General features: G+C 45.2%; 1 protein-coding gene across 2 annotated transcripts; it reads left to right on the forward strand.

Moving 5' to 3' along the window:
- The first annotated feature begins 1,676 nt into the window (after positions 1–1,676).
- CTSL (cathepsin L) lies at positions 1,677–10,732 on the forward strand. 2 transcript variants are annotated; one of them, XM_030567210.1, is made up of 8 exons: positions 1,677–1,782; positions 4,070–4,205; positions 5,323–5,445; positions 5,531–5,686; positions 5,903–6,127; positions 8,805–8,973; positions 9,327–9,444; positions 10,330–10,732. In XM_030567210.1, exons 1-8 carry the CDS (start codon positions 1,745–1,747, stop codon positions 10,427–10,429), a joined length of 1,065 nt encoding a protein of 354 aa, XP_030423070.1. In that variant the 5' UTR covers positions 1,677–1,744; the 3' UTR covers positions 10,430–10,732. The 2 variants fall into 2 exon arrangements, with proteins under 2 accessions (XP_030423070.1, XP_030423069.1); XM_030567209.1 differs by lacking the exon at positions 1,677–1,782 and adding an exon at positions 3,160–3,237.
- The last annotated feature ends 2,730 nt before the right edge of the window (positions 10,733–13,462 follow it).

A 13,462-nucleotide genomic window follows, 5' to 3' on the forward strand; every position in this document is an offset into this window, starting at 1 on the left:
CTACCCCAACCCCCCGTCCTGATTTTTTGCACATCCTATCTGGCTATCCCCAGCCCAGTCCTGTGCTACCATTCCAATCCTGGCTGCCTGCCAAGGAAGTGAGTTACTTTCACTTTCATTCCTCAGTAGGCAGCCAGGGAGGGGAGGGGGGAGAGAGGGGTGCTCCATGGGGGGAGGGAGAAAGGTGGGGTGCTCTGTGGGGCAGGGAGGAGAAGAACGGATGTTATGGAAGACAACAAAGGATACTGCCAGAGCTGCCGAGCCTGCTCACCTCATGCCGGGGGAAGGAGTCGCACTCGCAGGTGAGTTCCTTCCCCCACCCCTTCCCAGAGACCCCAGCAGCCAATCCCCTCCCTCAGACTGTGATGCATTCCTGTCTCTAGGACCCAACAGCCCTGCTCTTACATGCTCCACTGCTTCCCGTCTGTCCAGGTGCCCCCAGACCTAGCGGTGCCCTAGGCAGCTGCCTAATCTGCCTGTGGCTAAGGATGGCCCTGCCCATGCTTATTCCCCCGGCCACAGTTCCTCACGTCTTCTTGTCAGTAGCTGGCAATGGGCCATTTTCTTTACCACTACAAACAGTTCTTTTTCTCTCCTGCTGATAATAGCTCACCTTAACTGATCACTCTCCTTATGAAAAAATGGGTGTTACCATACACACTATATTCTCTGTGTGTGTATATATATATCTTCCTACTTGTACTTTCACATGCATCAGATGAAGTGGGCTGTAGCCCATGAAAGTTTATGCTCAAATAAATTTGTTAGTTTTTAAGGTGCCACAAGTAATCCTGTTCTTTTTGTAGTTGGCCAGCCATTCATAGTCTTTGTTTAATCCTGAGCTGATGGTGTCAAATTTGCAAATGAATTAAAGCTCAACAGTTTCTCTTTGAAGTCTGGTCCTGAAATGTGTTTTGCTGTAGGATGGCTACCTTTAAATCTGCTATTGTGAGGCCAGGGAGGTTAAAGTGTTCTCCTACAGGTTTTTGTATATTGCCATTCCTAATATCTGACTTGTGTCCATTTATCCTTTTACCTAGGGACTGTTCAGTTTGATCAATGTACATAGCAGAGGGGCATTGCTGGCATATGATGTTGTAGCTGATCTGGTTAGGTCATGTGATGGTGTTGCTGGTGTAGATATGTGGACAGTTTCCATTAATTGATCTGTGTGGTGCTGACAGTCTTTTAAAATGAGAAAACAGACCCATTAATTATCCCTGATCAGATCAACCCAGCTGGTGAGTAGTCCCATTGAATGCAACACTTCCTATTATGTTTTGCAGTTCGCACTACACAAGACAAATAGAGTAGGGAGGGCACACTTTTGTTTGTCCCATTATATGGCTGGAAGGTCCCCTCACTAGATCTACTAACCCTAACTAGGCATAGGCTGACATTATTGTTTTAGACTTTTTGGCCGCACCGACACTTAAGTTTTTGTCCCTCCATCGTGCAGCTCCTCTCCTAACGATAGCAATAGTGGTACCTACTGCAGATGGACACATTTTTACCACATTGTGCTCTAATCCTGGAAAGCTGCGTTCAATCCGCCCGCAAGCGGAGGGCCGCACTAGGCACGCCTGACACAGCGCCCCACGGGACCGGGAGTCCTCAACATTGCAGGGGCCTCCCCAGCCGTAGCCCGGCCCCAAGCCTGTCGCAACCAATGGGAGCGCTGGGGCGGGCGGACAGGCTGACTATAGCAGGGGCCCGGGCGCGGGGACTAGTGCTGCCGCTGCTAATGCCCAGGCGGGGGGAACTTGGCAGGGTCCCGCTCAGGTGAGAGCCGCCAGCCGCGGGTAGGCGGGAGTCCCGCAGGGGGCCGCTTTGCAGCCGGCTGGGAGGCTCTAACACCCCGCTAGCCCTGCCGGGGGGCATGGCCCTTGGCTGTCCGGGGGCAGGGGCGGTGGAGGGGCTGCGGGTGAGTCCGAAACACCATCCCAGCCTCCTGCGGGCGGGGGCGGCAGAGGCTCGGGCTTGTTTGCGCGTTGCGGCCGGGGCCCTGGCGCTGCCCGCGCCTGGGGGGTTTGGACCGGTTGTGAGGGGAGAGGAGCTGCCTGCCCCGACTGATGGGCCAGGGAGAGCGAGCTGGACTTGACTGCCACATCCTGCCTGGGGCTAGGGAGCGAGCTGATCGGGAGATCCCCGGGCTGTGGGTGTCGGGGGCGGGGGTGGATCTAGAGGTGTCTGGGCCCCCCTCGGCTGGGGGCCGGAGGATCTAGGGGTGTCTGGGCCCCCTAGGCTGTGTCGGGGAGGGGGCCGGATCTAGGGGTGTCTGGGCCCCCTAGGCTGTGTCGGGGAGGGGGCCGGAGGATCTAGGGGTGTCTGGGCCCCCTAGGCTGTGTCGGGGAGGGGGCCGGAGGATCTAGGGGTGTCTGGGCCCCCTAGGCTGTGTCGGGGAGGGGGCCGGAGGATCTAGGGGTGTCTGGGCCCCCTAGGCTGTGTCGGGGAGGGGGCCGGAGGATCTAGGGGTGTCTGGGCCCCCTAGGCTGTGTCGGGGAGGGGGCCGGAGGATCTAGGGGTGTCTGGGCCCCCTAGGCTGTGTCGGGGAGGGGGCCGGAGGATCTAGGGGTGTCTGGGCCCCCTAGGCTGTGTCGGGGAGGGGGCCGGAGGATCTAGGGGTGTCTGGGCCCCCTAGGCTGTGTCGGGGAGGGGGCCGGAGGATCTAGGGGTGTCTGGGTCCCTTCGTGCCGAGTGTGACAGCGGGCACTGGAGGTGCCTGGGCACTGGCTAGCTGCAGTGTTCGGCTCGTGCCCATTGCAAGGCCTCTATCTTGGCTCGGTAACGCCCCGCGGTGCCTGTAATTGGGACCCGCTCTTCCCGGCTTATTCATCCTCCAGCACCGCAGGCCGCCTAGGAGCCGGGCGCTGTGATTTCTGCTCCCCGCGCTGTCCCTGGAAGCCGCTGTGGGCTCTGGCAGAGCGTGTTTGGCTGAGCCCGGAGCACGATGCAGCTGCGGGCCTGGGGCTCCCTATTGCCCTCTCCCCGACAGGCCCCAGCGGCGCCGCCCCGGACTTGTTTACCCAGAAGTGGCCTTCCCGAGCAGAACCCTTCCCTCCCTGGCGTTGGGTTTGGGACCGGTCTCCCGGGTCAGCGCTCATGTGAGTGGTCTCACGTGATGGATCAGTGGATCTGCCCTTCCCAGCTGCTAGGGCGGCTGCCTCCTGCAAATCGCCTTTCCCCCTCATCCCTCTCCGACAGGACAAGAGAGTCTGGCCCCTACGGAGCCTTTAGGCGAGTAAGAGGCATGGGGTGCGGGAGGTGGGCGCAGGGAGGTGGCCCTTAGGAAGGGACCCTCACCTTGGCCTCAGATCATATTCCACAGTCTTATGATTTTGTAACTAGTTTCTGTGAGGAGAGCGGAAATGATTCCAGGAAAAGACTCTGAGTCAACTGTGCAGACAGGCTTCCCAGAGGCAGATGCTTTCTATGTACCGAAAATGTTCCTCTCTTCCCACTATCCAAAGCTTCCTCTAAAGAGTGCAGTCACTGTTACGTGTATTTAAAGGAACTGGTGAGGAAAACATAATGGGGAAAACCAAATTACAATGTGGTGTGAATCCTTTTCTCTTGCAGATAAAGGGTGGGCATACTATTGAAATGCAGTGATTGTCAGTTAACACCCTATTGATTGGATTTGGGTGAAAATTAGAAAAGGGGGAGAAAGACAGAGGGAAGGGCAGAACTGATCGAAAGGGCTGTGAAGTGGGCCTGCAATTTAATAGAATTTTTATGGTGTGAAAATGTCCTGCAGAATTTAGGGTTGGTGGACCAAGTCTAGGCCCCTCTCCATGAGTTCATACATCTCTAGTGCCCCATTATAAGAAGAGAAGTCAGTTCTTTTTCGCGTGTCATGAGTTAAGGAAGAAGTGGTTCTCTCTTCTTACATAAGTGAGAATGGCTTCAGCTTTGTGATATAACCTCCAAATAGGTCATTTTGAGTGATGTTCCCCCCACCCCCATTTATCTCTGTATGTTACTAAACAATCTTTCTACATAGAAACTTCTGATAAACAGAATTTTACATGTGAGAAATGGCTTAACTGGTCTTGTTAACTTTTGGTAGATTTTCCAACATGAATATATATCTGGGTATATTTTCCCTGTGCTTGGGAATATCATTTGCTGCTCCAAGAATAGATCCTGTTTTGGATAACCACTGGAACCTGTGGAAGTCATGGCATACTAAGACCTACCATGAGGTGAGTATTTTGCAGAGGCAGGCCCCACAGTATATACATTTGATTAGTACAGCAAATAATAGGGACAGTAAAATGTAACCTAAAAGTTAGCATTTGGAACTGAGTAACTATTCCCAGCTCTGCCATTAGCTCTCTAACCTTGGGAAAGTTACTCTGTTTTCCCTGTCTGTAAAATGGAGGTGTTTACTTATCTGAGGGTGGTACTTCTACACTACAGTAAAAGACCCATGACAGGGCTATGGTTGGCCCAGGCCAGCTAACTCGGGCTTGTGGTGCTAAAGATTGCAGTGTAGACATTCCGGCTGAGGCTGAAATCTTGCAAGGAGAGTGGAAAGTGATTAATTTGTAATGAAAGAGAGAGGTGCTGGGAATCAAGCAATTTTTTTACGTTCATAACTGATGCAGCAAGTCCACAGGTGCTGGGGCTCAGCCTTGGCAAGCCCTGTCACAAATTAAGCACTGAGAGTGGGTCTCAGTGTCTGGGTTCCAGCCCAAGCGTGAATGTCTACACTGCAATTTTTAGCTCTGCAGGCCGAGTCAATTGACCCGGCCTCTGAGACTCATTGCTATGGGTTTTTTATTTCAATGTGGACATAGCCTAACAGGTGTTAATGTTAAGAACTTTGCCATCCTTGTGTGAAAGACAGCATAATAAGTAAAAGAAGAACACGTAAACTATGTCTGCACTACCACTTTTGTCAGTATAACTTACATCGCTCAGAGGTATGAAAAAAACAGCCCTCTATCCCTAAGTTACCCTGACAGAAGGGCCAGTGTGGCCAGCAGTGTGTCAATGGGAGACTCTCCTGCTGACATAGCTACCGCCACTCATTAGCGGTGGTATAATTATGTCAACGGGAGAGCTCTCCTATTGGCATAGAGCAGCTATGCAAGTGATCTTACAGCGGCACAGCTGCATTGGTACAGCTGTGCTGCTGTAAGCTTGCTTGTGTAGACATAGCTTCAGTTATTCAGACTGTTGCGAGCAGTCTGCACCTTCCAGATTACTTTGGACAAGAGAGCCTAAAAATTGGTATATTATTGTTTTCATTTGTTCTTTTACGCATGGAGAGAGGCCAAATTCCATTATCCGTATCACTTGTTCTCTGCCCTTTAGAGGGAAGAAGGCTGGAGGAGAATGGTATGGGAGAAAAACTTGAAAATGATTGAACTACATAATCTGGATCACACAATGGGAAAACATAGCTACAGAATGGGAATGAATCAGTTCGGTGACATGGTATGTATAAGGAAAGCCATAAAACTTGTTTTGTTAGTAGTGATATATAACAGAAGACAAGCACACTTATTTTTTCTTCCTTCAGACTAATGAAGAGTTTAAGCAGCTGATGAATGGGTTTCAATATAAAAAATCAGAAAGGAAGTACAGAGGATCGCAGTTCCTTGAACCCAACTTCCTGGAGGCACCAAAATCTGTAGACTGGAGGGAAAAGGGATATGTAACTCCAGTTAAAGACCAGGTATGTTGTCTTGTGTGTAGCAACAAATAGACTGTGCATGTCTGTATGTTATGAGCACTGAAAGGATTTTGGTATTGTCACAAAGGTTGAAGTCCGTAATGAGCATGAATGAAGTGGGACTTGGATAATGGTATACTCATAACATTTAGACTGCTGTGGTAACATGGACTAGTACATTGCCTGTGCTAATGAGCAATTTTTCCTTTTCAACTTCAGGGTCAGTGTGGATCTTGTTGGGCATTTAGCACAACTGGTGCTCTTGAAGGGCAGCACTTCAGAAAAACCGGCAAGCTTGTCTCACTGAGTGAACAAAACCTTGTAGACTGCTCTCGTCCTGAAGGAAATCAAGGATGCAATGGCGGTCTCATGGATCAAGCTTTCCAGTATGTACAGGACAATGGAGGAATTGATTCAGAGGAATCCTACCCATACATTGCAAAGGTAGATGTAACTAGCTCCAGGCTAATCTGTTTTATCTGTACAGTGTGTCTTAAGTATAGAAACACAAGGTAAATGTACAGGTTGAAATTTGAGGAAGAAAATATATTGACAGCTTTTTAGAACAGATCTGTTCTTCCCTTCATAGTTATCCCCCAAGCAAACTAGATACCTGCCCACCAGTCCCAAAATCAGTCAGAAGTATGAGAAAAGTGACCTCAAAGATTTAGGCAAAAACCAAAGGCTCAGCAGAACAGTTTTAAGAAGTGACTAGCAAAGCAAAGGGCCTTCCACTGATGATGCTCTGCTATCACTTATATCACCAGAAATGTTAACTCCAAGTTAATCTCAGATGCCACAATGATATGCATGACAGAAGCATTCTGTCACATAACCAGGACCCAAACAAGATAGCTTTTATATAGATTCATAGACTCTAGGACTAGAAGGGACTCGAGAGGTCATAGAGTCCAGTCCCCTGCCCTCATGGCAGGACCAAATACTGCATAGACCATCCCTGGTAGACATTTATCTTACCTACTCTTAAATATCTCCAGAGATGGAGATTCCACAACCTCCCTAGGCAATTTATTCCAGTGTTTAACTACCCTGACAGTTAGGAACTTTTTCCTAATATCCAACCTAAATTTCCCTTGCCACAGTTTAAGCCCATTGCTTCTTGTTCTATCATTGGAGGCTAAGATGAACAAGTTTTCTTCCTCCTCCTGATGACACCCTTTTCGATACCCTGAAAACTGCTATCATGTCCCCTCTGTCTTCTCTTTTCCAAACTAAATAAACCCAATTCTTTCAGCCTTCCTTCATAGGTCATGTTCTCAAGACCTTTAATCATTCTTGTTGCTCTTCTCTGCCCCCTCCAATTTCTCCACATCTTTCTTGAAATGCGGTGCCCAGAACTGGACACAATACTCCAGTTGAGGCCTAACCAGTGCAGAGTAGAGCGGAAGAATGACTTCTTGTCTTGTTTACAACACACCTGTTAATGCATCCCAGAATCACATTTGCTTTTTTTGCAATAGTATCACACTGTTGACTCATATTTAGCTTGTGGTCCACTATGACCCCTAGATCTCTTTCTGCCATACTCCTTCCTAGACAGTCTCTTCCCATTCTGTATGTGTGAAACTGATTGTTCCGTCCTAAGTGGAGCACTTTGCATTTGTCTTTATTGAACTTCATCCGGTTTACCTCAGACCATTTCTCCAATTTGTCCAGATCATTTTGAATTTTGACCTTGTCCTCCAAAGCAGTTGCAATCCCCCCCAGTTTGGTATAGTCTGCAAACTTAATAAGCGTACTTTCTATGCCATTCTATATAGATCAGAGCTGACTCTTCTAGGTGCATTTCATTTGCAGAAGATCTGATGCAGTACATTCCCTTGCAGTTAATACTGGTAAAGGGGCAATATCTGCATTCCAAGTGGTCTGCAACAGTATTCCTATGTAGAGAGCACTATAGTAATCCAGTCTAGAAGTCCAAAGGCATTCAGAGATGACTGGCAGACTTCAGAAATAGCTTTAAATTGCCTGGCCAATTGTAGGTGTTAGGTGTATAGCTTGTGAGCACTATATAAAAAGAAAAATGGGAGCAAGGAGACTTCTTGCTGCCAACCACAACCTGGGATTCTGGAATATTGGATCATATGTAGAACGCATACTGGGTTTTTAATTTAGGAAGAAGATTTTATGCTTGCAGTTTCATTTGAATCATAAACTCCTTTGCTTGTTAAACATGTCTCCAATTTTTGGTCTCATCTACACAGAGTAGAGAATGAATGAACCACATGACCCTTTTTCAATTAGATTAAAACTTTTTTTTTTTCCACATCTCCTTAATTCCTAATTTGTCAAATGTGTCTCTGAAAACACTTGCTCCTTCAAAAGAGTTATCACTAATGTGTTTTGTGAAGTTTCTCACACACCTGCTTTATTCTTTACAAAATAAGAAAACTTTACCAAAAAAAAAGTTCAGGGGCCTGCGTTCCTTACTGTGCATTGAGTGATCATGATGTTGCAAACCAGATGTTTACTTGCATGGCAAGACTCAAGTTATGCAGGAACACACTTCAGCTGTTCAGTTTCAAAGGCCCTGACTTTCATACTGGCCATTCATTTCATAAGGTAAAGGTTTTTTTGTGCCCACAATTCATCATGCTTATCCTGGCAGTTCATCCTTTATTCTGACAGTTTTATTGTAGGCACAAAAATGGATACCCTGTTGAAGAGTAGGTTCAAACTATAGGTGCAAAATGTGTAAGTCTACAAATATTATATGTTAACTGCTTGAGAAAATAAGAGACATCTAATGCTCGTATTTTCAAATGAGTTTTGACAGCCCACACTCTCTAGTTAATTCTGGCTACTTATAAATTAGCTGAGTGGGTTTTTCATGGTGTTTCTCTGAATGAATCTTGGTCAAAAGATCTGCATGAGACAACTGGGTCTCTTTCAGTCTCTTATTCTTTCTTACTTAAAACTTACATTGCTTAGGTGCTTTTTGTTTAAAAAAAAAAAAAAATGCACCAGGATTGGTTGGCAGACAGTTTCAACATACCCAGCTAGACAAACTAAGTACAGATAACATGGCAATACCTGTATCTCTCCGCTAATGTAAAATTAGAGAACTATGTAGTAACTCAAATTTCCTTTTTTTGTCAAGGATGATGAAGACTGTATGTATAAGTCAGAGTACAATGCTGCTAATGATACTGGCTTTGTGGACATCCCAAAAGGACGTGAAAAAGCACTCATGAAAGCAGTGGCATCTGTGGGTCCAGTCTCTGTGGCTATTGATGCAGGCCATTCATCATTCCAGTTCTATGAATCAGGTAGTGATTTGCTCTCAGTTTTGCGAGATAACTTCATGTACTGTATCTAATGTTGCAGTCTGGACTTTAATTACTGATGCAAAAAGGTTTGATCTGGAATTCAGGTGCTCTGGGGTCAGTCTCCATCTCTTATGCAGATTTCCTTTGTGATCTTGGGCAAGTAATGTAACCTGTCCTCTGGTTTACTCTTCTGTGAAATGGGGAATAATGCTGAAATACCTTGCAGAAGACATGTTTGGCTGGTTGACCGATTGTAAAACACACCATTAAGATCTAAAGACAGAAGATGGTCTAGAAATGCTTTTAAAAAACAAACAAACCTTGGAGTCCTTACTTGAACTTGTATTTTCTAGGTATCTATTATGAGCCAGAGTGTAGCAGTGAGGACCTGGATCATGGTGTTCTGGTTGTAGGCTATGGCTTTGAGGGAGCAGATGAAGATGGGAAGAAGTACTGGATTGTTAAGAACAGGTGCAAAACTTCTGGGTTTTTTCTTTTTTATACAACACTCTTCAACCTCAGTCCATGGTTTATAAAGTTGGGGTTGCAAATGGCTTGATTACATGTTCAAGTGAATCAGTGTGAAAGGTGCTATGATGCAGAGTGGGGGAAGTCCTGCAAATTTGGCAAAACTCCATAACCACCTTTGTACAACAGTGTCTCAGTTCTTACGTAGGGGAAAGAAGTTATACCTTTTGGATTCTTAAACTTGGCTTTAAGCAGCAAATTCATTCTAATGCATTTTGGACTGTTTGGAACATGATCTAAACTGATTGAAAACTAGCATAAAGTTGGGATGCCCTTAAGTGTGGAGGAGACACATTCTGAAGGTTTCATATTTTGTGCAGATGTAAAAGGACTGAGGACTGGCCTCTTGGTCTAGGACAGGAGGCAAAAATCTGACAGGTGAAAGATAGTGAGTTCACAAAATCTTGGTGGCTAGTCTTCTGCTTCCTCCGTCAGAGTACCCTCCCCATAGTTGTCTGCAGTCTTTTGGTGTATTACTTTCTGGGAGGTCAGTTGGTGAAGTCAGTTACGCACTTGACCACAGAATCAGAAGTATTGCTTTGCTAGTTCTGTCCTGGGGTAGTGCTGCCCACCCATATCCACTCCAGCCACACTGCTACTGGAAAGAGAGTCAAAGGGTTGCATTACAAGGTTCTAGTCTGCACTCTGGGTATCCTTAGCATATCATGCATCTTACCAATGGAGACCCTTTGTTACTTTGGCTTTTTCACAAAGGTGAAAGGTGGAAATTGCCATTCTAATCCGTGGGACAAATGTAGATCTCAGTATTAAACTCTCTTGCCTTACTGTTAAGGCTAACCATAGTTTTTTTTTTGTTCTGTTTTCCAGTTGGGGTGAGAAGTGGGGTGACAAAGGATATATCTACATGGCTAAAGACAGGAAGAACCACTGTGGAATAGCTACAGCAGCTAGCTATCCGCTAGTATAACTTACTGAGCAAGGACTAAGTGTTTCATTGCAAGAGTGGTTTTAAACTGATTGACAAACCCATGTTAATACATGTGGTAGGAGTTGTATCTTCCGGGATCCGACTTGCGAGTTTTACATGTTGGTGACAAGCCACTTGTTTAAATTAATGTAAATGTTAGTATGTAAACAAGCTTGTAATATTGCTGGCTTGCAGACTGCTTTATTGATTGGATTCTTTTTTGAATTTCCTTTTTTAACTGTAATGTGCACAAAGGTTTACTTTTTAAATAAACACACCAATTCCAACGTATAAAGGTGACTGTTTCATTTATATATATAAATTGATGACAATCTTAACCAAACCATGTACCCCTCACTTTCATCATCCACTGAAATGTAGCACTTATTCAAATGGAGTACAGTATGGTACACAGGACAGGAATATAATTTTAAAATACTGTATCTGTTTGAAGTACACCTGATGTAGTGGGAGTGACAAAAACTTGGTATTTCATGTGAGACTCTGAATTTCTGTTTGAGAGTCATGCAGGAGTTTTCATTACACTCAGACGTATTGAACAATTAATATGGCATATCAGTCATATGATCCAAGAGGAACAAATAATTAGGCTTAGTGTACCTTTCACTAAATGTTTTTGATATTGTAGTGCCAAAATAGTTGTGGATTCATTTATGTATGCAAGCAGCATCCTGTTCTGCTGCTGTAATTTAAGTGACCCATGAAGGAGCTCTTAAAAATCTGGACTTACGCCTTTTCCCTTGTCCCTGCCCTTTGTTTTTTGTGTGTTTATACTTCTTGTGGTATATTAAAGTCCCTGAAAGGCTTTAAAAATGAACTTTGCTTTCTTTACACACATCAAGATTGTCGAATCTGATCTTCCCTAAGTTTGCTGAAAACCCCTTGGTGCTCTTGCACCTTAACTGAAAGGACAGAGCTGTTGAAATAATAAACCATCCTTCTCCAAAATGTTTTTCTTTGGAGTTTTTAGGCTTTTCAGTGGCACTTACTGTAGCACCTCCCAACCACGCAGGGTTTTATCCTTGCTGCCCACGTAAAGTAAGGAAGTATCTTACATTTTATAGATGAGAACTTTGGCAAGTCACTCTCTGTGCTCAACTTACGCAGGAAATATAGCGGGAGTGGGAATAGAATGTAGATTTCCTCAATATTTGCCATAACCACAAGATCCACCTTTCTGGTGACTGAATTCTCATTATGGGTCATACTAGTTTGCATTTAAATCCTGGTGTAGGTTTGTGCTGGGGTGAAATATCAGCAAGATTTCTGCTGTCCTAAAATCCATTTTTTCAGAGAACGCAATTGTTAGGAATCTCTGATACGTGTTTACATTCCAACACGTGGAGGATGTATGTGAGTTTGCTGCTTCCTTGTGGCAAAATTCCGCTCTACTCTGCATTGACTAAGCCTCAGCTGGAGTAGTGTGTTCAGTTCTGGGTGCTACATTTCAGGAAAAATGTGGACAAACTGGAGAAAGTCCAGAGAAGAGCAACAAAAATGATTAAAAGTTTAGAAAATGTGACCTATGAGAGAAGATTGAAAAAACTGGGTTTCTTTAGTCTGGAGAAGAGGACTGAGGGAGGGATATGATAACCGTTTTCAAGCACAATAAAAGGTTGTTATAAGGAGGAGGGAGAAAAATTGTTCTTAACCTCTGAGGATAGGACAAGAAGCAATGGGCTTAAATTGCAGCAAGAGTGGTTTAGGTTAGACATTAGGAAAAGCTTCCTACTGTCAGAGTGGTTAAGCACTGGAATAAATTGCCTAGGGATTTTGTGGAATCTCCATCACTGGGGATTTTAAAGAGCAGGTTGGACAAACACCTGCCAGGGATGGTCTAGATAATACTTAGTCATGCCTTGAGTGCAGGGGACTGCACTAGATGACCTCTCGAGGTCTCTTCCAGTTCTATGAAACAGGGAAATGGCTTACTGTGTAGTATATTTTTATTATATACCTTTAAATTTAACTTTGAGTTCTAACTATGGACTCAAAGTTATAAAAAAATTATTCAGTAAAAGATACCATTTTGACAAAACTTAAGATACACTTCCATATCTAACCTTCAAAATTTACAACATGAAAATATAAGCTGATTGAGAGCTGGGTGTGCATTGAGTTCTCAATGGATGAGAGATGAAGGTCAGTATGCTTTCTAGTAGTAGGAAAAATCAAGAACCTTTTGGTTCTTAATGGAATAATTGTATTGGAAACAAAATGTGAAATCTTAATGCTTCTCCTATTAGGTCTTCCCCTTTCTCTTCAAGTTAGTTCTGTATTGCTGATGTGCGTGCTGTCATCTAGTATGTATTGTGGTTTGCAGTGTTGGTGACGCACTGCAGGTGTGTTGCCTGGATCTTGTATAATTAAAAGTAAAATCTAGATGGCTGCAAAGCAGCTGAGGTTAATAATTGTAAAATGTATATATGAAAAAGGTCAGACTCAATTTAATTCTTGTCTACAGGGAGTCTCTGGCTACTGGTTCAAACCTTTAGTGCAATTGCATTTTGCACTAGTCAGGTAAGCTTGACAGGCATACATTTGTTTGTAATTGTGTAGCAACACTAATAGCTAAGGATACAATTTAGTCAGAGGTCAAGGAAGTCAAATACCATGACTACTGAACCTCTGTGACTTTGCTTGAGCTGGAGCTGTACATCCTCCACCTGTGGCTTCTACCGGAGCTGGCGCTGTATCCACCCCTTTCTCCCCACCCCTGCCTGTCTTCAGCTGGAGCTGTGTGCCCTGGACCTACAGCATCAGCTGGGGCTGTGTTCCCCCTACCCTTCACAACTTCGGATGGGCCTGTGCACCCTCCCACAGCTGCAGCTCCTAACAGGAGCCAGGGCTGTGTGCCCTCGTTCCAAGGCTGTAGTGGAGGCTGGAGCAAAGGATGTGCCACCCCTATGGCAGTGGGGCTAGGTCTGTCGGTCCCTTGCCAGGGGCCTCTAGCTATCATTCCCCTGCCCCCCAAGCCCTCTCTTCCCCCAGTTTTTTTAAGGAAAAGTCTCA

Source organism: Gopherus evgoodei, chromosome 6 (assembly GCF_007399415.2).
Source record: "Gopherus evgoodei ecotype Sinaloan lineage chromosome 6, rGopEvg1_v1.p, whole genome shotgun sequence".
Classification (NCBI taxonomy): domain Eukaryota; kingdom Metazoa; phylum Chordata; order Testudines; family Testudinidae; genus Gopherus; species Gopherus evgoodei.

Bases quoted from the DNA above. Each gene is read 5' to 3' on its own strand.
- CTSL (XM_030567210.1), top strand. From the start codon at position 1,745: ATGCCCAGGCGGGGGGAACTTGGCAGGGTCCCGCTCAG. The intron at 4,206-5,322 runs GTGAGTATTTTG...TCTGCCCTTTAG, and splicing joins ATACTAAGACCTACCATGAG to AGGGAAGAAGGCTGGAGGAG. The intron at 9,445-10,329 runs GTGCAAAACTTC...TCTGTTTTCCAG, and splicing joins TACTGGATTGTTAAGAACAG to TTGGGGTGAGAAGTGGGGTG.